The sequence below is a fragment of the Phocoena sinus genome, chromosome 3, assembly GCF_008692025.1.
Source record: "Phocoena sinus isolate mPhoSin1 chromosome 3, mPhoSin1.pri, whole genome shotgun sequence".
Classification (NCBI taxonomy): Eukaryota; Metazoa; Chordata; class Mammalia; order Artiodactyla; family Phocoenidae; genus Phocoena; species Phocoena sinus.
In genome coordinates, this window is record NC_045765.1 from 11,555,865 (window position 1) to 11,583,073 (window position 27,209).

The 27,209-nt window shown below is 54.1% G+C and overlaps 2 protein-coding genes and 1 long non-coding RNA gene across 11 annotated transcripts; 2 read left to right on the forward strand and 1 right to left on the reverse strand.

The window, feature by feature from the left end:
- The first annotated feature begins 125 nt into the window (after positions 1–125).
- Positions 126–4,253, forward strand: LOC116750660. The gene is made up of 3 exons (XR_004349054.1): positions 126–254; positions 2,124–2,167; positions 3,653–4,253. It is a non-coding gene; the product is annotated as an uncharacterized LOC116750660 (long non-coding RNA).
- On the reverse strand, positions 641–8,296 carry KXD1 (KxDL motif containing 1). Of its 2 annotated transcripts, none has more exons than XM_032625592.1 (5): positions 8,155–8,296; positions 5,455–5,576; positions 4,262–4,414; positions 2,800–2,846; positions 641–1,997 (listed from the first exon to the last, which is right to left on the reverse strand). In XM_032625592.1, the coding sequence occupies exons 2-5, from the start codon at positions 5,553–5,555 to the stop codon at positions 1,768–1,770; spliced, it is 531 nt and encodes a 176-aa protein (XP_032481483.1). In that variant the 5' UTR covers positions 5,556–5,576; positions 8,155–8,296; the 3' UTR covers positions 641–1,767. The 2 variants fall into 2 exon arrangements, with proteins under 2 accessions (XP_032481483.1, XP_032481484.1); XM_032625593.1 differs by lacking the exon at positions 8,155–8,296 and adding an exon at positions 8,120–8,140.
- A 4,723-nt stretch (positions 8,297–13,019) lies between these two features.
- FKBP8 (FKBP prolyl isomerase 8) lies at positions 13,020–22,681 on the forward strand. Of its 8 annotated transcripts, none has more exons than XM_032627559.1 (9): positions 13,020–13,147; positions 14,534–14,856; positions 17,200–17,369; positions 17,524–17,612; positions 17,908–18,128; positions 18,699–18,871; positions 20,774–20,851; positions 21,352–21,483; positions 22,142–22,681. In XM_032627559.1, the coding sequence occupies exons 2-9, from the start codon at positions 14,559–14,561 to the stop codon at positions 22,226–22,228; spliced, it is 1,248 nt and encodes a 415-aa protein (XP_032483450.1). In that variant the 5' UTR covers positions 13,020–13,147; positions 14,534–14,558; the 3' UTR covers positions 22,229–22,681. The 8 variants fall into 8 exon arrangements, with proteins under 8 accessions (XP_032483450.1, XP_032483452.1, XP_032483451.1 ...); XM_032627561.1 differs by having other exon boundaries at positions 17,911–18,128; XM_032627560.1 differs by lacking the exon at positions 13,020–13,147 and adding an exon at positions 13,246–13,270.
- The last annotated feature ends 4,528 nt before the right edge of the window (positions 22,682–27,209 follow it).

Consider the following 27,209-nt stretch of genomic DNA (forward strand, 5'->3'; position numbering starts at 1 on the left):
CGCTGCGCGTCTGCGTCACAATCCGCGCCGCGCCGCGCCCCGCCCTCGGCCCCGCCCCGCCCCTATGTTGCGTGCGGGCGCACGAAGCCGAGGTGCCTGTGAGCGGCCGCTGCCCACCTGCCTCGGGGTGCGAGCTCCGCCCGTCGCGTCACGTAGGAATAATGCCGCACCTTTCCTGGTGTTTCTGCTCGCTGTTTCCAGGCCGCCTGAAGACTGCCCGCACGTAGCGGGTGCTCCGGAAATATTTCAACAGAGTAGGGGAAACTGTTTTGTGCTAAAGTGGAGGCATTAAGCAGAGGGTCTGCGGGTCCAAGACGCAAGGGTCGAGGCAGGAGGCGGCGTAAGGGCCGAACGTGTTGGAGCCACTGGAGGCCGGCCGCTGTGCACAGATGGATTAAAGGGCGGGTCCGTACAGGAGCACGGAGAGCAGGTGGGGTGGTGCATTCACCCAAGGAAATGGGGTGGGACCCAGGGTCTGTTTAGGATATAAGACGGAGGAGACTCAAGGATGGCTAAAAAGTGCTGGGCGCCGGAAAGCGGTGAGAACTGAGAAGATACCTGCGGGTTTGGCAGCGTACCTTATTTCCTTGAACACTTCCCGGCGCCCCCTATGGACCAGGCAAAAGCAGACACTCTGAAGTCTGGGAAGAGGCCTTTAATAACATAATTTCTAAGTGCTCCAAAGATGAGGGGACTCTGTGAGAGTGTCTGATGGGGAATGAGACCCCAGCTCCTTGAGGAGCCCACCTTAGGGCTGAGATTTGGAGGAGGAGTTACTCAAGGAGGTAAAGGAATAATGTTGTGGGCACTGGGAATAGCACATTTGAAGGCCTGGTTGGTGACAGGAAGTGGGGTTATTATGGTTGCCACCACTGGAGACTCCCACTCAAAGCACAGCAGCCCACTTCTTTCCAGCTCAGTGGTGCCTGGCTGTCCATAACCATCCTGTCCCACATCCAGCACTTGCCCCCATTCTGGACTGCTGGGCCCAAGGATGGAAGGAAGCCACTGCTAGGTGCACCCTTCCCTTTTTAGTAACAGAGTCTTTTTATTGATAACTTCCCAACAGCATCTGTAAACATCGGGTACAAAAATATTCTGCTTAACTCTGTTCTCCGAGGTGGCTCGGCTTGCTCCACGGAGGCCCCAGGAGAAGCCTGCTGGGCCCTCAGGGTCCACACCTCTGGTCCGAGAAACAGGGCCTAACCAGGCTCGGTGCTGAGGGGATGGCTAATCTATGCCTTGAGGCTTCTACAACTGTCTCAGAAACCTCTTTGAGATAATGATTGGAGAAAGTATTCAATACTGTCATTGGAGGAAGGGGCAAGGAGACCAGAATTAGTAGGCACAGGGGTGGGCTGGGGTGAACTCAGACATGACAGTGCTTGGCCACCTTGAGGAGGTCCTGACCAGGGTGCTGGGACAGAGGACATCTGGCTCTGGTCTCTGGGAACCTTTAGGTGTTGCTCAGAGCAGACCTCAGGCCTGGCTCTGCACCCAACCCGACTCCAGCTGGACTGGTCATCCCCTGGCCTGGCAGAGGGGTCTACAGAAGAGAGATGTTCTCAGTGAGGAAGGAGGGGGAATGATAGATCCCCAGGAATTCCATACCCCAGGGAGGGAGACTTGTCCCCCAGTGAGCCCCAAATGACAGAGTAGGGTGGCAAAGCTGACTGTCTCAAGGCAGCGTTACCCACTGCCACCTCAGACATCTGGGCAGTGGCACCACTGCTGCCCTGAGACCCGTCTGAGCTCCTGGGAGTAGGGCTACTCGCCCGGCATCTCCTCGTCATCTGTATGGCTGTGGCCATTGATGGCAGGGGAGCCGGGCCGGACGTGGGACAGGTCCTCGAAGCCGGGGCTGAGGGAGGGCGAGACTGTGTCGGGGCTGGTGTCACATGAGCCCGTGCTCTGTTCCGAGGTGGCAATGGTTGTTGTGGTGCTGGGCGGGATGGGGTCTTCATCCTCGTCTTCCAGGAGGGACGCCTCCGGGATGTCTGGGGGAAGGAGGCCCAGGAGTTGGCTTAGTCACCATGCCAGGCACTGTGATGAGGGATTAACTGGGCCCAGGACCCCTGACAGCTACCCCCACCCCATGGGACATAACTTGGTTCATTTTACAGATGAGGAAACCGAGGTCCAAGCAGGTGAGAGGCCTCTCTTTAAGGTGAGGTAAGGTAAAGACTCAGGTTCTCTGGGGTTAGGCCTATGTGGGCCCTGGGGGCAAGTCTGAGCCTGGCTCTGCCCTCTTGACTGTGTCACCTGGGCCAGGCCCCTCACCTGCCCGTGTCTCAGCTCCCTGCTCTATAAACTGGGAATGATGGCATTGCCTTTATGCCTGTGGTTGTCAGCGGCCCTGGAGTGGGGAGCTGTTGGCCCATTCTGCAGACTGGGTAAACTGAAGCTCAGCATGGAGGACGCTGTGCTTCCTCTGACAAGTCACTGCCCCTCTGGGCACAGTCCCCACCTCATAGGTGTTTGTGGGTAACAGCCTGGCTCGTAGGAGTACGTGACATTCACTGGGCTAAGGACTGTCATCATTCTTGTCCACATTCCCTCGTGTGACCTCCCCCAAGGGAGGAGGCTCTAGTCCCAACACCTGCTCCGCAGGTTGCCAAGAAGATCAGGCCAGCACTCCCGCCCCTGCCCCAGGTCTTACTGGACCCACTGCCCACTAGGGCCCGGGCTTGGTGTCAGCCCTTGAGGTGACCTTCCAGAAGCCAGCCCTGGGCTGAGGGCCCTGGCATCCAAGGGCACAGAGCCCAGAAGCGGGATGTAGGAGCTCTGGGTGACACTTACGGCTGAAGGCCTCCGGGTGCTGCCTGGCCAGCTTCCCTTTCAGTGTCCTGCAGGGGAAGGGAAGGCACACAGGGCTGAACCTGCAGAGTGCGCAGGCTGGGCCCGGTGCAGGCCAGGAACCTCCCCGTCACTGCTTGTCATACTCTGCTCCAGGGCTGGAGGTAGGACTGGGCGCTCAGCCGGCGGACCTCCCACCCCCGGGACGGATGGCAGCTACCCAGCTGTCACCCAACTTCTGCGTGTCCTTGGTGCTGGCTCTGCGTGCTGGCTGGGCCCTCTACCTGCAATGCCTCATGTCTAAACCTCTTCTACCAGGACAACCTTCCAGGAAGCTTCCCTTCCCCTTGCCTCAACAGGCACTCCTCTGGGTGACTTGTCCTAGCTTGTCTCTCCATCCCCGGGGTGAGGATGTCTGTGGGGGCCAGGAGTGCTGACTATCCACACCCCAAACACCGAACACTGGCACTCACTAAACTGAACTTCACAGAGAAGCACCTGCTTCCCTTTTTAACCTGGTTTTTCCTTTTTACCTGAAGTAATGCAGTTCTGTTTACAAAGAATTACAAAAGGCTCTTCAGAGCAGTCTCTCACCCTTGACTATGGCCAGCCAGCACTGTCCCCCCCAACCCCCTCCCCCGAAGTACCACTGCTGCTGCTGCATCCCTGCCTGGGTGGACACACTTATCTCCTTCCTGAGTGACACAGATACACACAAAAGGTGTCAACCCTTGTGGTTCCTACTCTACTTCCACCCCTGCAACACCACACATGGGCAACCAGCCTGGTGAGATGCCCCAGAAAAGATACGCTTTGATAAAGGATTTATCCGGCCTGTCTTGTGATTTCTGCACAGAGCATGCTCCAAGGAAACATGTTGCCCTCAATCTGTGGCACCTGCTCTGCCAGCAGATGCGGCTGCCCCCGGAAAAGAAGAAGCAGCACAGTCAGCCAGAAATACAGCTGTAGTGCCAGCTTGTTCCAGGCCTCGGCGCCCCAGCAGCAGTTGTTAACGGCAGCAGTGGTGATAGGAGCTCCGGGGGCCGTGTCAAGCATTCTATGTGGCTAGGGACTTGGACATCATCTTTCTCTGTCCTCATGGAAACCAGCTTGAGAAGGACCCGCAAAATCTGGCAATCTCATTTTCCTCTTGAGAGAAGTCCTGGGTGGAGGCCAAGGGGGACATAAGGCTAGCCTTTCACTGTCTGCTCCTGCCTGCCTTTTGCATTATGGGTCTGGCACTATGTTGCATTTTCAAAAAAGGAATAAAATTTAAATTGAGAAACTCCAAGATTTTCAGATCTTCTCTAATACTAAGTGTGCAATGAAGCCTCGTAAAACAAGCTGAATCTCCCCACCGCCCTGCTATGTGGAGAGGACGGCCCTTATTGAAAAGAGGAGGAACCCTCTTTTTAGGCTCAGAGGCTCAGAGCAGGAGGCAGAGACTGGAGAGCCAAGCACCCACCTGATCCTGCGGAAGATGCTGTCCAGGTCCCGTTTCATCTCCACCAGGGTCCTTGTGTGGTGCAGAAAGCGCTCGCTCATCTGCTGCAGGCGGGCACTTGACAGGTTGTTGAAGTTGAGCAGCATCTCGTTTGTCTTCTCAAAGCGGTCCAGCCTGGTGGCGGAAAAAGGGCACCAACTCCTCTGCTCAGCCTCCAGGTCCCTGCCAACTGATCCTGCTAGGCCCTTTCCTGCTCCATGACCTTTGCGTAGACCATTCCCTTGTCTTGTGGAGCTCTACCTGGTGTTTGAGCCAGCTAGCAAACTCCTATTCAACTTTCAAAACCCTACTCAAAAATCCTACTCAAGTGTACCTTTCTCATGTAGCCTTAACCCTCTCCCTCAAGTAGACTCTTTGACACTCTGACTCCCCTAGCCCCAGCTTCTTTCTCTTGCCCAGCCCTGATACCCCGAGACCAGGAAGGTTCAAGTCTGATTTTGTCTCCCCTCAGTCTGGGAGTTCCCCAGAGTCAGGTCTGAATCTGAACTAAAGACCTAGGAGGGAGATGGGTATGCTGAGACCCAGACATATCCAGCACCACTGTCACAGGGCAAGAAAGGTAAGGTATCAGGTCTGTGCTGTGTTGTAAATGGAAGGAAGAGCCTTTGGCTTAAAGACACAAAAATGAAGCCCCAGGAGACCATGTTTCCCCCCGAAGGTTGTGTCAGCCCTTCTTCCCCACAGAGCAGGCCGGAATTAGGGTGAGGCTATGGTGGACACAGTGCCAAGCCCCAAAGAGGGCAAAGGCCATTCACAGCCCTTCCAAGTGACCCTGGGTGCTCCACAGAGACAGCCTAGGCTCTGAGAGAACAGGTTCCCAACAGGAAGTGAGTCGACTGGCTCCCTTAAATCCCCCAGCAGTTCCTTCCTTATCCCCCTCAAGTCTCCCCACCCCAGGCCTCGGGAAAGGAGCTGCTATGGTCCCCGCCAAACTGTCCGCAGCTGCGAAACTGTCCCAGAGCCCTGCTTCCTGTGCCAAGGCCTCGCCTTCAGACCAGGAAGGAATTTACTTTGGAGCCAGCCAACAGATTTGCTCATTTCCTTCATTTTATCACCAGTGTGGGCCCGGGGCAGAGGCGGGCAGGGCAAGAATGCTGGCCAGCAAGTGGATTCCTTCCCATACCGGGGGCCCAGGGCCCTTGGCTTCCACTCACATGTTCTTCTGGGCCAGGATGATGGCGTTGACATCGTCTGCATTCACCATGCTCAGGATGCGGCTACAGAAGACCCTCGAGGCCGAGTCCGGGGGGTCCATCTCTTCCTCCTCCTCCGCTGCCTGAAACAGGCAGGAAGAAAGTGTTTTCAGTCTGCATCAGGAAGTGGGGGGAGGTGGGATGGAGAGGAGGGGCTGGGAACCCCACAGGCCACCTGTCCGTAAGTGGGTCATGCCACCTGAGCCTCAGCTTTGTCATGCCAGGAACTCGGGGGTGTTTCGAGAACCACAGGAGCTCCTATTTATAACTTGCACCCAAGCACATCACAATCCCATCACCCCTCCCACCTCCACACCTGCCCCTCTCCATGTGCCCAAAGCTACAGGCACCTTCCTCCTGCATTGACCTGCCCCCCTCCTCCTGGCTGCCCCCTCAAATCATCACCCCCTCCAATGCCTTTTCTCCCAAGAGGTCTTTGATGACTACCCCTATTCTGGTCACTTACCACTTCACCTTTTTTTAATTGCTCCACTGTCTCATCGCTTCCTGAAATTATCTTAGTTATCAGTTAACCCTTTTGCCTGTCACCCCCACAGCAACATTAGCTCCAACAGAACAGAGGCGTGTGTTCTTTCTTGCTCGTTGCTCTGTCTCCAGAGCCCAGCCCAGAACCTTGTTCACAGCAAGGGATTGCCCGAATTTAGTTTGATGAAGGCAAACAGAACCTTTCAAACTCAGCTCTGAAGCTAGACTTATATCAGCAAGTTAAAGCCAAGAATTTCAGGCACTGGCAGCCAGGCTGTGGGCCCCAGCAACCCAGATGGCTCTGTGGCTCTTGGCTCCCAGCTTCCCTGGCACACAGATGCTATCCCAGCAGGTGGGGACTTCCTGGACCATGCTAGGGCAGGAGGGACCACAGCTTCAGCACTGACCCTCCTAAGGAGGTTCAGGAAAAACCCAGAATCCTGACATAGCTTGGCTCTGAGGTCTGCACGTTTAATCGTCGACTGAAAGGCCCACTTGCAATTGGTTAAGATTCACACACAGGATCAGGAAGGGCTTTCGGAGCCCACTTAACTACCCTCCTCTTTATTTAGCACCTACTGTATATTAAACAAGACACCAATTTCAAACCCTGACAATTGTTACCATCCTTATTTATACATGAGAAAATTGAGGCTCAGAGACTGAGGAACTAGGCCGTTGTCGCACAGCCAGTGAACATGGGTCACAACTCAAACACCCACAGACCACAGGATCCACAAATATGTGACTCTGACGTTCAGTAGCTACCTGTGACAGGACAGCTGCTTCTTGCAGCACCTGATTCCTGCCAGACTTCTGATTGTTTCCAGAAATAAACCTGAAATATGGACTTCTTTTTCCTGTGAAATCGCCTCATTTACAAATGTTAGCAACTAATATTTTTCTTACCCCAACACCATAGAGGCCAAAAGTACATATCTATTTGTGCCCAGAATCTGGCTATCAGTTTGCAGCCATTACGTGCCTTCTGGAGATAAACTGCCACACCTGACGAAATCCACCACCTCCCCAATCACCATGTTTGAGCTCCTTCTATGTGCCAGGCATGGACACCCACACCCTCCACATTTCCAAAGAAGATCATGTATAAAGAGGACACTTGGACTCTCAAAGGACAGAATGTGGCGGGAAGCCCACAGCTAGAGCCTGGCAGGTGCAGGATTTGGACCTGTGGGAAATGGTTCTGCTACAAAGATGGGCTCTTTCCTGTCTCTGGCTCCCAGATGTGAGGGCTGAGGGATTCAAGGCACACTCCCCCACCAGCTGCCTCTCACAGGAAGCCTTCCCTGACTAACTGCTAATCTGGCCCACATACAGAGTGGAAATGACCCAGCATGGGCTCTGATCCCTGCTCCAAATATATTTATGGGGGACACACGCAGAGAGGGAGACTGTGTGACCTTGGGAGAGTCACCTCACTTCCTAGATCCATTTTCTCACCCAGAAAATAGGTATAACAAAGAATCTGAATCTCACAATGCTGTCTGTGGGGACTAAAACCAATAGTGCTAAGAGGTGCTGGGCTCGGAGCAGTCAGTTTCTCCAAGTGGAGTGTGAAGAAATCCTAGGACAGGGCCCGGGAATCAGTATTCTAATGAGGGCCTCCCTAGTGCTTCCAAGAATACAGAACAAACACTTATATAGCACTTCATTTAATCCCCAGTCTCCCCTACAAGGGCATCTCCGAGGGCACCAAAGGCTCCCAGGGGTGGGCTCAGGTCACACACCAATACGGAGAGGCGCCGCAACTCCACCCAAGTCATTTAACAGAATTTAATTTGGCTGCCCAAGCTCAGCAAAACCCGCGAGGCGGGGCGGGGCTCACAAATCCCCTCATGCCCCGCCCCTGTGAAGCGGGAAACTGAGGCCCAAGCAGGTCAACGCCCGATTCCGGGAGACACGGCACAGCCTGAACACAGGCGGCCCCAACTCCCGCGCCTCGGATACATACTCGGCCCATGGCGCCGCCCGCGCGTCCACCGCGCAGACGGGGAAACTGAGACCTGTGCGCAGGAGGGGTGCCCAGATGTTGCCAGCGGCGCGCCCCACCCCGCTACAACCCGAGGACCGCTCCCGACCCGGCCCGGCTCCCCAGAGGCCCCTGCGTCCCCAGCCCCACCCCGAACTCGGCCCCGGCGTCGGTGGCAGCAGCACCTGCACATCTGGCGGCCTTGCTCGCGCTTCCGGGATGGCGCCCGCGCCGCCACGACGTCACCACGCACCATGCGTGCGAGCGCGCGTGGCGGCGACGTGCCCTGGGCTGACTTGCGTGCGTGGAGGCGCGGCAGGAACGGGTGGAGCTTAGATGCAGCTTCTATTTGCGGGCGCATCACAACAAATAGCCAATCAAGCAGTCTCTCTCGCGCCTGCGTAGTTTCCAAAGCCTGAGCTCCAAGGCAGCCCGGAAGGGGGGAGGGGAATGGGAAGGGAGGATGAAACAACCGATTTTATAGATAGTAAGACTGAGGTCCGAGAGCGGCAAGCATTCCCACAGGGTCATATAATCCTCGAGTGGGCTGTGGTGGATCCAGACCCAAATGTTCTGCTTTCCAGGCTGGGAATCAGATTCACTCGGGTTCAAACACCCTGCTGCGTTTTTGGTAATCTTTTTCTGGGCCAGGATCCTGCATTGCATTTAGTCATGTCTCCTTGGTCTCTTCCACTCTGTGACAATTCCTGTCTTCCTTAATCTTTCATGACCTTAATACTTTTGAAGAGTACTGGTTTTGTAGAACACCTAACATTATGGGTTTGTTCAATATTTCCTCATGATTAGACGGAAGTTGAGCAGCTTGGGAAAGAATCCCACGAAAGTGATGTTTCCTTCTCAATGCATCATATCAGGAGACACTGGGATGTTGATATGTCTCATTGTTGGTGACGTTAACTTTGATTACTTGCTTAAGGCAGTGTCTACCAGCTTCTCAACTGTCAAGTTACTCTTTTCCTTTGCAATTAATAAGTATCCTATGGGGGGATACTTAAGAGACTATGTAAATACCATTGGTGTTTTGGTCTTGGGTTTTTTTTGTTGTTGTTTACATATTTTTCACCCTTTAGTTTTAGCATCCATTCATGGCTCTTGGCAGCAATAATGATTACTTACTATGTGTTTGCATAATGGTGATTTTTAATTTAATTATTAATTGGAATTCTGTTGTAAACAAGAGCTGTCCATTCTTCTCAATTATGTATTCAAGTATTTATATCACTATGGAGTCATGAATATTTATTTTATTCTGTGGCTTATAATCAATTTCTATATTATTTATTTTACTGCCCCTTTAATTTAGCTCCTATGTCCTTTTAATATGTCTTCATGTTTCTGTGAGTACGTCCTTACTTTTGGCATCACAAGATGTTCTGTGCTTGCTTTGGAATATCCCTGGAATCAGCCATTTCTCCAAGGAGCCTGGTTCTGCTTCTTGGAGAATGGTATTTAGAGACCAAGATCTGGGTGCTGGGTGTGCTCACTGCTACCCAGGTATTATTGCTTAGAAACCCTCTCAGCAGTCAGAGCTAGGAAATACATGTATGTCTACTAACCCATGCATATACACATCTATTTTTAGTTCTATATCTGTTCCCTTGTGTCTCTACTGAAAACCATGAGTTCATACTGAGATGAGGATGTGTTAAGTGAGATAACCCAAGTTAAATGCATGAACAAAATGGGGCAAATAGTAATTGCTTGATAAGTGTTAGCAATTATCATTAGTTTCTGGGGTCTTATGAAATGTATGTTATATATTATATGTCTGATTTTTCTGTGTCTCAGTTTGTTAACTGTGAGTCTGGGTGAACCTAGCATCTGCCTCTTAAGGTTGCTAAGAGCTTGAGAGATACACACATACCCTTGGGCACATGGAAGACTCTTTGAGAGCCCTGGAATTGGCATATCTGAGTTCTAATTCCAGCTGTCACATCCTAGCTCGGTAGCCTTGAGCAAGTGGCTTAACCTTAAGAAATCATGCAGGTTAATTCCTTACAAGAGGGGTCCCCAACCCCGGGCTGTGGACCAGTACTTGTCCTCGGCCTATTAGGAAACAGGCTGAACAGCCGGAGGTGGGCGGCGGGTAACCAAGCAAAGCTTCATCTGCCACTCACCATCACTCCCCATCACTCACATTAGCACCTGAACCATTGCTGGCATTACGGCCTGAACCATTGCCCCACCCCACCCCCATCTGTGGAAAAATTGTCTTCCACGAAACCAGTCCCTGGTGCCAAAAAGTTTCGGGACCGCTGCCTTACAACAGAGTTTGGCCCATTGTAAGCCCTTGGTAAACTGAGGGTAAACTCTATTATTACTCTCACACTCTCCTGCCTTCATTCATTGAAAAGTAAATGATGATCAGGAATCTTATACATTCTTATAGTTCAACCAACAGTTTTAAAAATTGTTCAGTAAACCCTCTAGTCACCCCTTCTGGGTTTGGCCCATATTCTGAGAATCCAGAAAATACTCAGTCCCTGCCTAGCCTTGGAGGATGAAGGAGAGTCTGACACAGACAATCCCAGCCCTGAAGGGAACAATGTTGGGTTAGAGGGAGGAGAGACTCAAGGCTGGAGGAACCTACAGAGTGGGGTTTGAGGACTTCTGAAGTCCAGGAAGCAGGTACATCTGGATGGAGTTTTGAGGTAGGATTAGGAGTTTTGCAGGTGCTGACAATCATTCAGGACTGAGGGGATCACAGGAGCAAAGACAGGATGGTGGGAAAGCACATAGTGTGGATTTGATCTTTTAAGAATTGTGGAGCTCCATGAACCAGACAGCAGCCAGTGCTGAGAAGAGCCTGGGTGGCGGCTTCTGGGTAAAGTAGAACTGTGGCTCTGTTTGCATGGCTTTGCCAAGCTGTAGCAGAAGAGGCCCAGACTGGAGAAACCAAGCTTTTCAACGGGTCTCTTGGGCTCTGTTGGAAGCCAGGGAACAATTACGAGGGACCTGGAAGGGGTGGGGCTGCACATTGAAGCCAAAAGGGACTTGGCTGGTCCAAAATGTTTTCCTTTTTTATTTTGTTTAAATTTTATTTATTTATTTTCTTGGCTGTGTTGGGTCTTTGCTGCTGTGTGCGGGCTTTCTCTAGTTGCGGCGAGCCAGGACTACTCTTCGTTGCAGGGCGCGGGCTTCTGATTGCGGTGGTTTCTCTTGTTGCTGACCACGGGCTCTAGACGTGTGGGCTTCAGTAGTTGTGGCACATGGGCTCAGTAGTTGTGGCTCGCGGGCTGTAGAGCGCAGGCTCAGTAGTTGTGGTGCAGGGCTTTGTTGCTCCGTGGAATGTGGGATCTTCCCAGACCAGGGCTTGAACCCATGTTCCCTGCATTGGCAGGCGGATTCTTTTTTTTTTTTTTTAATTTTATTTATTTATTGATTGATTTTTGGCTGTGTTGGGTCTTTATTGCTGTGCGCGGGCTTTCTCTAGTTGCAGTGAGCAGGGGCTACTCTTCGTTGCGGTGCATTGGCTTCTTATTGCTGTGGCTTCTCTTGTTGCGGATCATGGGCTCTAGGTGCACAGGCTTCAGTAGTTGCAGCACGCGGGGTCAGTAGTTGTGGCTCACGGGCTCTAGAGCGTAGGCTCAGTATTTGTGGCACACAGGCTTAGTTGCTCCGCAGCAGGTGTGATCTTCCCGGACCAGGGATCGAACCTGTGTTCCCTGCATTGGCAGGCAGATTCTTAACCACTGTGCCACCAGGGAAGTCCTCCCCCCCCCCCCCCACCTCTTCAGACTGGGCAGCCTTCCTTCCTCCCTGCCTTCCTTCCTTCCTTCCTTCCTTCTTTCCACAATGATTTCCCTGAATACCTCCCCCTGTTTTGTGCCATGCAGCATGTAGGCCTCAGGACTAAAACAATAAGAAACAATGTACCCTTCTCAGATTTTGGGGGTCTTCCAGTCTACCGGGTGAGGCAAAAGTCAACTGATGGCACAGACACAAGTGAATCAGTTATGAAGTGGAGGTTCATTTTACCAAGACTGCGGCCAATCAGGACACCTGGCCTTGCCATGGGGAGGTCAGGGATGGCTTCCAGTAGGAGGTGACCTCAGAGCACCTATCTGACAAGTTACCGCCAAAAGCCAGTTACCTTCTCCAGTGTTAGCTACCTCCAAAAGCCAGTGTCCTGCTCATGTATTCATTAATTCATTCAATTATTCATTCATCTATTGAACTCCCATAGGGCCTTAAGCATCATTCAAGGAGGTGGTGAGGACAAAACAGACAAAATTCTTTCCAGGCTGGAGCAAAATGGGGGGAAGGGGGGAAGCAAAAGAATGAACAAGATCATTCTGGAAGGGGGTAACTGCTGGGAAGAAAATAAAACAGAGTAAAAAGGAGTAAGTGCCCCCTCTTTCAAAACATGAGCCATAAAAACCCTTCTAATCAATGCTGCCACCTTCTCCTGGGGCCGTGGGCACCTTATCATGCTCTAACAGAAGGTGCAGGGAGGAGGGACTCCTCCCAGTGGCCCTGCTCTCTCAGCAGTTAACCTAGCTGTTATTGAGTTCCTCCTGTATGCACCAGGCCACCCTCCCGGGATTAGACAGACCAGGTGCAGGGGCGGTGTAGCGGGGCGGAGGTTCTGTGTGCTCTTGGGCACGTCGCTCCCCCTCGGGGTCTCGGGTCTACAGAAGTAACTAGCGGTTCAGAGTGGGTTATCCAGCAGTCTGGCTGCCCTGACCTGCAAGCCTGAGCTCCTTAAGGAAATACCATTTAGTGTTGTCCTCCCAACAGCCCCCAAGGTGAGAGTGCGCGCATAGAGGTGTTTATCCCCATTTCACAGATGAGCAGAATGAAGCTCAAACAGGGGTTGTATGTCTTGCCAAGATGCGCGGCACTGACCCGAGAACTGACTCGGATCTTCAGCCCCCCGCCCCCGCCTTCGCCTCCGCCCTCGCCTCCGTCAGGGGTTGGCGCGACGGCCTCTGCCCCTTTAAGAACGCCCCACGGATGCAAGCAGGAAGGGGGCGGTGCCTGTGCCTGAGACGGATGTGCTCGCGCACCAATGGACGCTGCAGTCACCGCGGCGGCGTCCAATGGGCGCGGTGAGGGCGGTGCTGGGCACCAGAGCCTGGTTCCCGAGGCGCGGCGGCCGCGGCTGGGGGCGGGGAGGGGGGCGCAGGACCCCAGGCTGGGGTCCCGGAGCCGGAGGCACGTGTCCCGGGGCGCCGGCGGGGTAGCGCTGGCCCGGAGCGCTGCCCGGACCTGGGCTAGTCCGGGGGCCGGCGCGGCGGGGGCTGCGACTGCTAGGCGGAATGAAGGGCCGCGGGGGAGGCGAGCCGGGGGGCGCGGGGGTTCTGAGTGCCGGAGAGGGCGCGGCCTGGTGAGGGCTGCTGGGGGTGGGGGCCACGGAAGGTCAAGGGCAGCGGCTGGGGGCGCTGCCGGCGGAGACGTGCAGTGCCGGGGGCGCCCGAGGGTTGCGGGGGGTCGGGAGCCCCAGACTGGTGGCGTCAAACAGGCGTGGGGCGTTGGGAACTTGGGTGGGAGGTTGACGGTAGGCCAGGCCGGTGCAGGGGGCGTCTGGAGAGCGTAGGGTGTTATGGGATGGGGAGGGGGGGCGTCTGGGGATATCAAGGTGTTGAGGGGCGACGGGCCAGCTGTGGGGGAAGCTGGCCCGGGCTGGTGTCGGTGCTTGGGGTGGGGGGAGGGCTATTTATGCGAGCGCAGGAGATTGTGAGGGTGGGGGCTGGGAGGGTCTCAGAAAATGGGACCCGAGCCCCGAAGGAGCAGGCAGGTGAGGGTTAGGGAGGGGATGCTGTGGGTTAGAATGACGGCTCTACCACCGCCAGAGCTTGGGGCCTGGGGGAGGCGGACAGTTCTTGATGGTCCAAGGAAGAAGCCGTGGGGGTCTCGACCACTCCTCCTCAAAGGAGGCTACTTTGAGAAGGTGGTAAGAAGGCCTGAGGAGAGGAGAAAAGGCTCCCAAGGAATGGCTTGGGTCAAGGTCCCTGGTGTTGGGGGCGGTGGTATTAGGTTCAGTGTATGGAAGGAAAGCCTTGGGGTTTCTGGGTGGCTCCCCTTAGGAGAAGGGACAGCTGGAGGTGGGGAGCTCTGGTAAAGATTCAGTTATTTTTCCCTTGGGCTCTAAAAAATAGTCTCCCCAAGATCTCGGGGGTTGTCCCCCTGAAAAAAATCCCAGCACCAGCTCTGGACATTTAAGCAGATAAAGCCCTAGGTTCAAATCCTGCCTCCTGTGGTTGGCTTGCTCTGTGACCTTGGGCAAATGGCTTTGCCACTCTGGGCCTCAGTTTCCTTTTCTGCAGGGGGAATGTTCCCTACTTCCCCGGGGTGTTTATAAAGATTAAATAATAGTTAATAATAGCTAACACTGTTTGAACCTGATGCCAGGGCTTGATGAGTGGGTTGTTAAATCCTTTGGACAAACCAGGGTTGTTACTCTACCCACCCTGTGGATGAGGAAACTAAGGCCTGGAGCCCCTGAGTCACACAGCAAGTGATCGGCGGTGTGGAGAATGGAGGCAGAGGAGATTTGAGGGGCTTGGTGGGATTCTTACCCTCATCCATTCTCCCCACCAGGGCCAATTCCCATCCCCCCAGCAGCATGGCATCCTGTGCTGAGCCCTCTGCTGCGGACCCTGAGCCCACTGCCCCGCCACCTGCTGGGGTCCCACCACTTGAGGACTTCGAAGTGCTGGACGGGGTGGAAGACGCAGAGGGCGAGGAGGAGGAGGAGGAGGAGGAGGAGGAGGATCTGAGTGAGCTGCCGCCACTTGAGGATGTAGGGCAGCCCTCACAGGAGGAGGCCGAGCAGCCCGGGGCCCTGGCCCGAGAGTTCCTGGCCGCCATGGAGCCAGAGCCTGAGCCCGCCCCGGCCCTGGACGAGTGGCTGGACATCCTGGGTAAGGAGCAGGGGTGGCTCGGGTTGACCGACAGGGCCTGGACAGCTCAGGTTCAGGAGTGACCTTGGCCTAGGCCCTCTCCCCCTGAGCCTCATTTCCCCATCTCTGTTGAGAAGGAGGTTGGAAGTAAAACATGTGGTAACCACGATGATCGCCAGCCATAGGCAGTTGCTCGAGACACTTCATGTTTATGGCCTTTTCTTGCCTCCCCACCCCATGACTTGCTTTCGCAGAGCTGTTAACAGGGCTCAGAGAGGCTGAATCACTTGCCCAGAGCTGCACAGCCAGCACAGCAGGCACTGGCAGCTCCCAATCCCCACTTTTCTTGGCATTTGTCTGGCAAGTGCCTGTCCCCAGAACAATGTGTCCTGAGGTCAAATAGATCTGTGGAACATTCCATTTTGTTCACCCCTGTGTCTGGTTCATAGTATTCATTAGTGTGCTAATTGTTCAGAAAAGTCCTGCAAGAAAGAAACTAGGAGAACCCACACATGTGCCACCCCCATGTACCCCATCACAACGACTCTAGAAGATAAACACAGCGCTACTAGTTCTGATATCTAACACACTAAATAATGCTAATGACCACACAAATAATAGTAAAACATTATTACTACCATCATTAGTGCTAATGATACAGTAATATCAAATAATACTGGTACTGGTAAAATCTAATTGGTACTGATTTCACCTCCACTACAGATATAAACCTTACTGCACCTAAAAATAACACCAGGTGATATTTACTGAGCATTGGTTCTGTGCCAGGCCTGTGCATCATCTTATTTTATCCTCACAACAACCCCACGATGTAAGTCCTACCATATCCCCGTTTTACAGATAGGGGAACAGGCTCAGAGAGGTGAAGACACTTGTCCAAGGTTGCACAGCCTCCTTGGCTGTATTAAAGTTTGGGAAGCTCTTCTCTAATGATATTAAGAGCTGCCCTGCTCCCTGCCTGAGCATGAGGATGGCTCTGTTTGTTTATATTCGAGCCAGCTGCTTTCTGAAGTCAGAATTCAGGCTTCTAGACAAGGAAACTGAGGCCTTGAGAGGGGATGTGATTCTACATCCCTGGGTTTACCTGGGTGAGAGGCAGTGCCTGGTTGAGGTCCTACCAGCATATCCACTATTAGTGCCCAGAAACCTCAAGACACAGGGGTCTCTTGGCATCCACTAGATCATTGGTTCTCAAACTGGATGCAGGGGCATGTATAAGTTGGGGAGCACTGCAGAAATTTGGAACACTCTAGAATATTCCATAGTATTAATAGATCTCTCTGCCCCTAACCTTTAGACTAGGGTCTACTCAGACTCATGGTAGTATTTTCTAGACCAGTGGAATATTACGGAATACAGGTACTTGTTGGAACATGGGTGACTGCAGATGATGTCAGTCTGACGTGCCCCATAGGTGTAAGCCCTCTATTGCCCCAGCAGTTGTCATGGCATGACAGTGGGTGTCATCATTGCGGGGGCTCCTTGAGTGGATTCATGAGAGCACGGGGCCTCATGCCTGGTACTCAGTAGGTGTTGGCTGTGGCCATTTGGCCATTCCTAAGATCGTTTGGGGTATGGGGGGGAACATAGTGGTCTCTTCGGCAGCTGGAGGGGGGCGTTGGGGGCTACTTTTGCTTATAGGTCCTTCTGTGATGTGGTGCTTTGGTCGGGACACAGTCCTGGCATCACAGGTGCTCTGCTAACCAAGCAGACTACTCACTAGGTGTCACCAGGATACCCCCGATCACCCCATTTCATGGCTGGGTAAATTGCGGTCCACATGTCACAGGGCTGAGATTGGAACCGGAGGAGGGAGGAGAGGGTAGCTCCAGAGTCTCATTACTGGGTATCCCTGCTGCCCTGACTGTGGTAGGCAGGATGGCTTTTCTCAGCCCTTTGTCCTCACTGAGCCTTGACTTTCTTTTTTTTTTCTTCTTTTGGCCACGCCGCCTGGCTTGCGGGATCTCAGTTACCTGACCATGGATTGAACCCGGGCCACAGTAGTGAAAGCCCGGACCCGGAATGCTAACCATTAGGCCACCGGGGAACTACCTTGGTTTTCTTAAGATAACAGACCAGCCAGCGTTCACTGAGCCCATCCTTGGAGCCAGTATCGTCAGTCCCCAAATCAATCCTTTCATGCTCAGTGTCCAAGCCGGGGACACCGAGGCCCAGAGGCATGGGGTCACCTGCCCATGGCAGAGTCACCACTGAAAACTCAGCTTGTACCCTGGTGCTGTGCCACCCCCAGGATAGGCAGGGCTGGGGAGGGGGGAGTGCCCAGGGGGCAGCTGCCCATCTGAGCTGCTCAGTGACAGGCTGCTTGTCCCTGCTCCATGGCAGGGAATGGGCTGTTGAGGAAGAAGATGCTGGTTCCAGGCCCACCAGGCTCAAGCCGCCCGGCCAAGGGCCAGGTGGTCACCGTGCAGCTGCAGACTTCGCTGGAGAATGGCACACGGGTACAGGAGGAGCCGGAGCTGGTGTTCACTCTGGGTGACTGTGATGTCATCCAGGTGGGAACGGTGCAGGGCCTGGGCAGTTCTGGGTGGGGAGGGGCTGGGGTGAGATGCAGGGGAGGTGGTGGTGGTGGCGGCGGCCGGGTGGGTGGGCACTGCTGTGCTGCACCTGGACCCACTCAACTCATGCCGCTCCCCTCCCCGACCCCAGGCCCTGGATCTCAGTGTCCCGCTCATGGACGTGGGAGAGACGGCTATGGTCACTGCTGATTCCAAGTACTGCTACGGCCCCCAGGGCAGGTGAGTACCTGCTGCCTGCAGGGGTCCCTGTGAGGGTGAGGAAGTGGGTGGGACGGGTTGCTCCCCCATCTCACCCCATCTAGGTGCACATTTTATAGAAAAGGAAACAGGCTCCGGGAGGGGAACTCCCACACCAAGTCATGGAGCTCAAGAGTAGCAAGAGTTAACTTCCCTTGTGTTTCTACTGAGGAGGGGGTGACGGCCCTTTCCCGCCTGTTCCCACTGAACCTAGTGTGTCTGGCGTTCAGTCATGGTGGCCGCTGGGTCTGAGTGCTGTCCCCACCCCATCCCCCAGCAGGAGCCCATACATCCCCCCACACGCGGCCCTGTGCCTGGAGGTGACCCTGAAGACTGCCGTGGATGGGCCTGACCTGGAGATGCTCACGGGGCAGGAACGCGTGGCCCTGGCCAACCGGAAGCGGGAGTGTGGCAATGCTCACTACCAGCGGGCTGACTTCGTGCTGGCCGCCAACTCCTACGACCTCGCCATCAAGGCCATTACTTCTAGTGCCAAAGGTGACCGCCAGGTCGAATCCCAGCACCTCCTCTGCAAAGCCATCCCCACTAGTGCTAGAAACTTCAAGCCACAGAGGGCCCCAGATTCAAAATGTTCTAGAAAATTCTAGAATATGGATAGATGTTTATGCCTAGTCTTTAGATATTTCTAGACTTATATCCCAGGTCCGTGGACTGTTACGGAGTGCAGGTAGGTGTTGGAACGTGGGTGACTGCAGATATTGTCAATCCATGATCAGGCCCTCGTTCACTTAGGCTCCATTTTTGTCGACTCCTTGGGAGTGCCCTGAGGACGGCACTGGTCTTGGCCCGTGTTAGAGATGGGGAAACTGAGGCCAGAGAGGCCTGAGGTCCCCCAGGGAGTAGGTGGTAGAGGCCCCAGCACTGGCATCTTGAAAACCCCCCATTTCCTGTGACTGGGACGCTCAGAGACCCTTCCCCCCGAGTCTCCTCCAGTACCAGCTGCAGCGGGGTGGGCCTAGGCCTGGGTCACATAATCCCTCTGCAGATGGTTGTGGGCGGCTGGCGGTGTGGTAACAGTGGCTGTAGTTGAGTGCTGTCCCCCAACAGTGGACATGACATTCGAAGAGGAGGAGCAGCTCCTGCAGCTGAAGGTAAAGTGTCTGAACAACCTGGCAGCCTCACAGCTGAAGCTGGACCACTACCGTGCAGCGCTGCGCTCCTGCAGCCTTGTGCTCGAGCACCAGCCCGACAACATCAAGGCGCTCTTCCGCAAGGGCAAGGTGAGCTACAGCTCACAGGCAGCAGGCGGGCAGGCTGGCTCCCTGACCTCAGAGCAGTGGCGCTGGTCCCAAACCCTAGATTTGAGATAGGCACAGGTATCAGTCAGCCAAGCTCTCTGGGGTATAAATGGGGAAACTGAGGCTCAGACAGGTGCAGGGGTGTGGCCTGGGTCACAGCAATTCATTGACTGAGGCCAGATTTTTTTTTTTTTTTTTTTGTGGGCTGCACTACACGGCCTGTGGGATCTTACTTCCCCAACCAGGGATCAAACCCGTTCCCCCTGCATTGGAAGCGTGGAGTCTTAACCACTGGACCACTAGGGAAGTCCCCTGACTGAGGTCAGATTTGAACCCTGGGTCTTAGGTTCCCTCTACTCCCCGACACTGCCCTTTGGCCCATTGGTAACTGTTCCTTGCATATAACCCTTTGTGACTCCCATCTCCCTCAGAGTAAAAGCCGGGTTCTTACTTCAGCCTTTAAGGCTCTGAGCTATCTGGTCTTCCTCCTGCCATCATCTTCCAGTGTACTCTTGCTTTTTTGCATGCTGCTTAGCTTCTCCACTACTTGTTGCCTGGGCCAGGTCTGCTCCTACCCCCGTGCCTTTGCACAGGCTATGTTCTCTGCTTGAGATATTCATACCTCAAATACACCTATGGGTCCTTCTCTCACCTCCTTCAAGTCTTTGCTCTGATGTCACCTCCTCAGGAAGTCCTCCCTACAACACCCACCCTGACCCTCTGCCCTGCCTTCATGTTTCCTGTGTCACTGTCAGCGTGGCCAGGTGTCATGCCTCTTGTCCATCTCCCTTACCAGAAGGTGGGGATTTTGTATGTTTCCTTGACTGCTAAATCTCTAGCCCTTCAAACAGAGCCAGGCATACAGTAGGTGCTGAGTAAGTGCTGGTAGAATGTAGGAGTGAATTTGGCCTGAATGGATTTGACTTTAATTGCTTTTGTCCCCATCTCTGTTCATCTTCACTCTGTTGGGATAGGGGGTGCTTTCAGCATTTTTTAGCAGTAAACCAAGGAAACTGAAGTGCAAGCAAATGCAGAGTCACCTAGTGTGTTAATGAGAGGCCTGAGCAGGCCAGCCAGCATTTTTTAAGTACTTTTTGTGTGTAGAGTTCTGCGTAGAAACGGAGAGGAGAGAAAAGATGTTGTCCCTGTTTTTCAAGGGTTTAGAATCTTCCTGTGGGGAGTGAGACCGTCTGCTCATGTAGCCTTATACATGTTTGGGTCTGCTGGTTGAAGGTGATGGAAAACTACTCAAATAGATTCAGCCAAAGGAATTGACGACGTGTGGAACTGCCAAGTCAGGGGTAACTGGCTTCAGGCACAGCTGGATCCAGGTGTTTAGAAATGTTGTGCAGGTGCTGTGTCTGTCTGCCGCATTTCTCTCTCAGGCAGGCTCCTCTCTCAGGGTGACCAAGATGCTCCGTCCTGCTCTGCCAAAAGCTCCAGGCTTCCATCCCTTCCACTTAGCAACTGGCCTCTCAGTGGTACCAGCAGAGTTCAGGCTGGATCTCACTGGCTGGCTTGAGTCACATGCCTGGCTCTGAATCATTCGATGTGGCCAGAGCTTTGGCAGCATCCATTTGGCTTCTCGAGCCAGCCGAGGTGGTGAAGGAGGAGGAAAGACCAGCACCTGGGTCTCCTGCACAGGATGAGCCAGACACCCAGGAGAAGGAGCAGGTTAGGGGAGTGACACCAAGCCTGGTGGTCTGCTCATGTAGTCTAAGGGCTCAGGGGAGCAGTGTACGGGTGACTGGACCCCCGGGGCACTTGCTAGAGATACATTTGGGACTAGTCAGGTGGCCAGGAGCCTGGCAGGGCTGGGTCTCTTGAAGGAGAACGTGGCCCACCGTGGGTCCAGGATGATATACTCCCCACTTCCTCCCACAGGTGTTGGCCCAGCAAGGCGAGTACAGTGAGGCCATCCCCATCTTGAGAGCAGCCCTGAAGCTGGAACCTTCCAACAAGGTGAGCAGAATGGGGGCACCCTGGGATTTGCTGTGCCGGCCTGTCTGGGAAGTTTTTCCTGTGGTCTGCCCCTTAGCCTTCTTGCTGTGGCTCTCCCTATGGTGTTTCTACCTGGGAAGTGGCAGGGGGTAGGTAGCTGAAGGGCCCCAGCCCACCTGCTGAGACCCTTATTGACCCTTGCATAGGCAGTCTGGACTCACCCCCAACAGGGGTCCCAGAGGCCAAGGGCACTAGCCAGCCTGGCCAATGCCAGTGTCTTCAGCTTTCTTCCCAGAACCTTCCTCTCTCCTGGCCACCCTTGCTCCACTCCATCTTCTGGCTTCCTAGGAGGATGGAGATAGCAGCCCTCACTTCGCCGATGCCCAGAGAATAGCTGACAGAATTCCCATGTCCCAGTGGTTCCAGCCCCGAAGGGCCCCAGAGCCCCAGAAAGGCAGACTGCTAGCAGTGATCGTTGGCTTCTGCTGCCACCTGCTCTCACAGACACCCCCCTCTCACAGACGATCCATGCAGAGCTCTCAAAGCTGGTGAAGAAGCACGCGGCCCAGCGGAGCACTGAGACCGCCCTGTACCGGAAGATGCTGGGCAACCCCAGCCGGCTGCCTGCCAAGTGTCCTGGCAAGGGTGCCTGGGTGAGCTGGGGCCGGTGGGCACAGGGAGGCTCCCAGAGTAGGGGCAGGGGCTATGGGCAGGGTACGCCATGCAGAGGGAGTTTCTTCATTTTGCAAACATTGATGTCTTCATGAACTGGGGTGTTGTGGACCATGCTGGGGACACAGAGAAGCCCCAGTGCTGTGTGACCAGGACTAAAGCAGAAGATAAAACACAATCTGGGGCTTCCCTGGTGGCGCAGTGGTTGAGAGTCCGCCTGGCGATGCAGGGGACACAGGTTCGTGCCCCGGTCCGGGAGGATCCCACATGCCGTGGAGCGTCTGGGCCCGTGAGCCATGGCCGCTGAGCCTGCGCGTCCGGAGCCTGTGCTCCACAACGGGAGAGGCCACAACAGTGAGAGGCCCGCATACCGCAAAAAAAAAAAAAAAAAAACACACAAAAAAACACAATCTGGAGGGCTCAGGGTGGGGCTCATCCAGAGGGAAAGGGGAGGTGTACCAGAGGAGGGGACATTTGGCTTGAGTTTTGATGCATGAGTAGGAGTTTTCCAAGAGGCAGGCAAGGCATTGTCAGGCAGTGGTTTCCTGGGAGGCCTTTTTGGGGCCTGTTGCTAGCTGAAGTGCAAGACATCCGTGTTGACCGCTGTCTAGCCTCCTCTTCCCTCTCCTTTATCCACAGTCCATCCCATGGAAGTGGCTGTTTGGGGCAACTGCTGTCGCCCTGGGGGGCGTGGCACTCTCTGTGGTCATCGCTGCCAGGAACTGACCACCCAGGTGGCTGCCATCCCCTCCACTCACCGTGGACCCCACCCTGCGCTCCCTAACTCCCCCAGGCTCCCTGTCCACTGCCCTAACTGGCCTAGCCCCCTCCTCTGGGGCGGGGGCAGTGAGGTTTGGGGGTCGTGTGGCCCAGCGAGCAGGAGGGACTGAGCCCTATAGGAGGAAAGTGAGGCAGGGCCCGGGCCCCACGTCCAGCCCGGAGCAAGGGGGCCGTCATTCCTCCAGACCCAATTCCCACCCCTGACCCCACCCCCTGGGTTAGGTCCCAACAGGGTCCAGCCTCAGTTTCTCCTTCCCAACAGGCCTGGGGGCAGCCCTTCCCCCACCCATTTTCTGTCCAAGCGCCAACTCCTCCTGCCCCGCCTGCTGCCCTCTGTCCAGGTACCCCACCCCCCACCCCCCACCACACACACAGTGAAATAAAGCCTCCCACCCCGCACCCTGCTGGCTCTGGAGCCTTCTTCCACCATCGCTTGGGGCTGAGCCAGAGACAGCCTGTGCCTTGTCCAGGGTCACACAGGACCGTGGATATGGCCAAGCCAGGACTAGAGTGGGGGTTGTCTGCTCTCAGGTCACAGCAAACCATCTTTACCAAGGGGGAAACTGAGACCTGGAATAGCGGGGCGTTATGCTCAGGGTCCCTGGTCAGACTCTGGGGGGGTTCACAGCTAGCTATGCTCCTTACCCCACCTCTCTTGACTCTGTTGCCTCATCTGAAATTGGGGACCTTGATGGGACCTAACTGGGGACTCTGCTGAGCCCTCAGTGACCACAGGGGTCTGGCTGTGCAGCAAGAGGACAGGCCCATGTCTGGGCAGCAACATAGCCAGTGCAAAGGCCTTGGAGCAGCATGGAACCTCGTCTGTTCAAAGTTGATAAAGGTGGGTGGTCAGCAGAGCTGGACCCTGCAGGGCCTTGGGGGCTATGGGGAGGGGTTGGGTTTGATTCCAGGAGCTCCATCCCATCTCCTTTTCCCTACAACCCAGGGCTGTTGGAGCTTCTTTCCAAAATGTTGCCCACTGTCACAACCAGGACAGCCAGAGCCGGTGTTTGGGCCTTTATTAACCTGAGTTCCTCTCACTGCTGCTGTCTCTGAGATAGACCACACAAGTGTTCGGCCTGCCCCCATCCCTTACAGTCCAGGAGTAGAAGCAACTGGCCACAGCCACCCAGCAGAAGGTGGCCATCAGGCCTGGAAACTAGATCTTTGCCCTGCCTGCTCCAGGCCTTTGCTGGGCCACCTGGATTACTCTCAGGGCATAAATTGGGGTGGCTTGGACCTGCTTCTCCTCTCCACCATTCAGCCCCCTTAGGTTTCTACCTTGTCCTCAGACAGGAAGGGGGCTCCATGGAAGGTGCTGGGGCGGGGACCATGGGTTGGCCAGGCTCAGGAGACCTGCATCTCAGGCAGGATACCCCCTCTTTCCTCAGTCTCCTTGACTTCAGACTGGGAAGCTGGCCTGAAGGTTGGCCAGCGGGACTGTGGGCCAGCTGGGGTGACTTCCTGGCCTGGGTGTGAGAGTCACCACCGCTGACATTCCTGAGCACTGATTGTATGCTGGCAATGGGGTTAGTCCACTGTTTACCCACAGCAGCCTTGTTCTGTGCCCATTTTTCATGTATTCTGGGGACAAGTCCTTTGTCGTATAGGTATATTGTGAATGTAGTTCCCACTCTGTGGCTCACTTTTCATTTTCTTAATGATGTCCTTCAAAGAGCAGATATTTAAAATTTGATGCAGTCCAATTTGTCAGTTTATTTTCTTCCATTCCATGTGCTTTTTGTTAATATTTGCTGAGCCCAGCTTGTAGAGATTTTCTAGGTTTTCTTTTAAACGTCCTATGGCTTTAGCTTTTGCATTGAGATCTATGAGCCACTTTGAGTTAATTTTTGTATGTGGTGTGAGGTTGGGGTTGAGGTTCATTTTTTTCTTCTTTTAAAAAATTAATTAATTAGGCTGTGCTGGGTCTTAATTGCAGCACACGAGATCATCGTTGCTGCATGTGGGACCTTTAGTTGCAGCACACAGACTCTTAGTTGCGGGCTTCCCTGGTGACACAGTGATTGAGAGTCTGCCTGCTAATGCAGGGGACGTGGGTTCGTGCCCCGGTCCGGGAAGATCCCACATGCCGCGGAGCGGCTGGGCCCATGAGCCATGACCGCTGAGCCTGTGCGTCTGGAGCCCGTGCTCCGCAATGGGAGAGACCACAGCAGTGAGAGGCCCGCGTACCGCAAAGAAAAAAAAAAAAACCTCTTAGTTGCGGCGTGTGGGATCTAGTTCCGTGACCAGGGATCGAACCTGGGCCCCCTGCATTGGGAGTGCAGAGCCGTAGCCGCTGGAGCACCGGGGAAGTCCCCATTTTTTTCCATGTAGCCATCCAGCTGTTGCAGAAACATCTGTGGGGAAGACTTACTTTTCCCTAGTGAGTTACTGTGGCAGCTTTGTCAAAAGCAACTGACCGCACATGTGTCTTTTCTGGACTCTGCTCCATGGTGAGGGTCTCTGTGTCCCCTTGGCAGGTTCCACACTGTCCTGAAGACTGTAGCTTTTTAGTAATGATGGAGTCAGGCTGGGTGTGCCTGACTTTTCTCCATGGTTGCTTTGGTTGTGTCCCATTATTAGCTGAGCAGACTAAGGCCCAGAGAGGAGACAGCTCCTGTCCAGGGTCCCACTACCTGGAAGCAACAGGCAGGATTTGGCCCAGGTCGGCCTGCCTCCAGAGCACATGCTCCACCCACCAGCTGGTTCTGCATCTTACTGCAAGTTAAGGCCAGGAGATGAGAAAGGCCTTGAATGCCATGGCCAGATGTGTGACTTTAATGTGTTCACCCCCTTGGTCATTCCATCCTCGGTAGTCTGAACAGGGTTGGGGTGAGGAGCCAGGGCATCCAGGACGAGGGGCATCGAAGTTGCCCTAAAGGCACAAGGAGGCCTTTGGTGGGTGGCAAACGGTGCTTGCTCCTGGTTCAGGCATAGCATGTGCAAAGGTGTGCTGGCTGGATGGTGCGTGGTATGTTCAGAGGACAACTAGGATGGATTCTTCTTTCACATCAAAACGTATACCAGTGCCTTCTGTGTACCCTGTCTTGGGCGATGACTCAGCCTGAACTTGCCCTCGAGGGGCGCGACTCTCAGTGGGCTGTGAGTTGGAAGTGAACATGGTAGAATGAGCTTTGCGTGTGAGAGCTCATGTCTCCCGAGCACTTCAGTGGGATGACCTTTGCATACTTCCATCTCATGTCATCCTTAAAGGACAACTTCCCGGTGGGGAGTGTTGGCTGGGGTCACCCAGTGTGGAATCATCAGTGTCTCTGAATGCTTGTGTTCTATTTCTCCTCCTGGTGGAACTCACCTTTACTCCTCATCATGCAGATGGAGCTGGTTCCCCACCAGCCTTCAGGGGTGGATCTGCAACCCAGGCCTGACCAATCAGAGCATTCTAGCCCCCTGGCCACAGTGATTGGCTCCTGGGTGGTCACGTGACACACAGTGAACTATTAAAGCCTTCTGTGGTACTTCTGCTGGAGCCATGAGGGCACCTGGAGCCCCACCTGCTTTAGAGTGGTAAAGAAATAACTCATCAGGCCTGGGTTGTCCAAACTATGCACATTTAAAGGACTGGCCCTTGACTGGCACCTGGGAGGTCACCTCTAGACTCTTGGAATGTCCTGACTGGTATAAGTGTTTACCTGAGGTCGTGGGCCACACCAGATAGTCCATGCTAACAATATGATTTAGGGTGGGGGCTTTTGGCCACATGGTATCAGTTCAACCTCTGGATGGGCTGGAGACTGAATTTCATCGCATGGGTGGTCAGCCATATCTGCATGACTGACCCCTCCTCCCCAACAAAAACCCTGGACAAGGCTCGGGTGAGCTTCCCTGGATGGCAGTATTCCATGTGTGTTGTCACAGCCATTGCTGGGAAAATTCAGTGCTGTCTGCAACCAGAAGCTTGTGCCTGGTTTCTCTTGGTTTCTGCCTTATGCACCCTTTTCCTTTGCTGATCTTTATCCTTTCGCTGTGATCAACCACAGTCACGAATGTAACAGCTTTTCTGAGTTCTCCTAGTGAATTATCAAACCTGAGGGCGGTCTTGGGGATCCCTGACAACAGATGTCTTTACCCCCATCCCGAGAAGAGCTGTGAGCGCCCCCCTACCCATTGCACAAATGAGTCCTGAGGCCCCAAAAGGTAGACTTGCTGGCTCTGAGGTGCCCAGCTAAGGGAGCACCGGAGCAGGCTGCTTGCTGGCCACCCCACCATGCAAAGGGGCCAGCTCCAAACTGAGTGTTCTCATGGATCATCACGTTCCCTTTGCTGCAAAATTGTTTGCTTCAAAATCCCAAAGGTCCATTTGCTCTGACTTAGCATCTCAAGTTTCAGGAAGTTCTGGGACAGATGTGCAGAGATGTGTCTCTAAGGGCTGTGCGTTGCAGAAGTTTTAAGGAGTTTCTAAGATTTCTCATCCTGTGTCATCCCCGGTCTGGAAATGTGTTAGACCTCACTCCCATGATTGTGTTGTTATTGGGCACAGTTTACCTTAAGATAACCTGGGTGGGCCTGACCCTGCTGGTTGTAGAAGAGGAAGTCAGAGGGATTCAACATGAGGGAGGTCTCTATTGCTGAGATGGAGGGGGCCACGTGGCCAGCGCCTGAAAGTGGCCCCCAGCTGACAGCAAGGAAGTGGGGACCTCAGTCCTACGACCACCAAAAAATGAGTTCTGCCAACAACCTGAAGGAGTTTGAACACAGATCCTTCTCCACTTGAGCCTCTGGATGAGGACACAGTCAAGCCAATACCTTGATTACAGCCTCATGAGACCCTGAGCAGAGAACCAGTTAAAACATACTAGACTTATGACTCACAGAAACTGTGAGATAATAAATGTTCCTTATATTGAGTCACTAAGTTTGAGATACTTTGTTACACAGCAATAGGCAGCAATAGCAAACTAATACATAT

Excerpts from the sequence above, each read along its gene's own strand:
- KXD1 (XM_032625592.1), bottom strand. The coding sequence starts at position 5,555 with ATGGACCCCCCGGACTCGGCCTCGAGGGTCTTCTGTAGCCGCATCCTG. Across the intron at positions 4,415-5,454 it reads ATCCTGGCCCAGAAGAACAT|GCTGGACCGCTTTGAGAAGA; the intron begins GTGAGTGGAAGC and ends TTCCGCCACCAG. Across the intron at positions 2,847-4,261 it reads AGCATCTTCCGCAGGATCAG|GACACTGAAAGGGAAGCTGG; the intron begins GTGGGTGCTTGG and ends CTTCCCCTGCAG.
- FKBP8 (XM_032627558.1), top strand. The coding sequence starts at position 14,559 with ATGGCATCCTGTGCTGAGCCCTCTGCTGCGGACCCTGAGCCCACTGCC. Across the intron at positions 17,370-17,523 it reads GTGACTGTGATGTCATCCAG|GCCCTGGATCTCAGTGTCCC; the intron begins GTGGGAACGGTG and ends CCCCGACCCCAG. Across the intron at positions 18,872-20,773 it reads CGCTCTTCCGCAAGGGCAAG|GTGTTGGCCCAGCAAGGCGA; the intron begins GTGAGCTACAGC and ends TTCCTCCCACAG.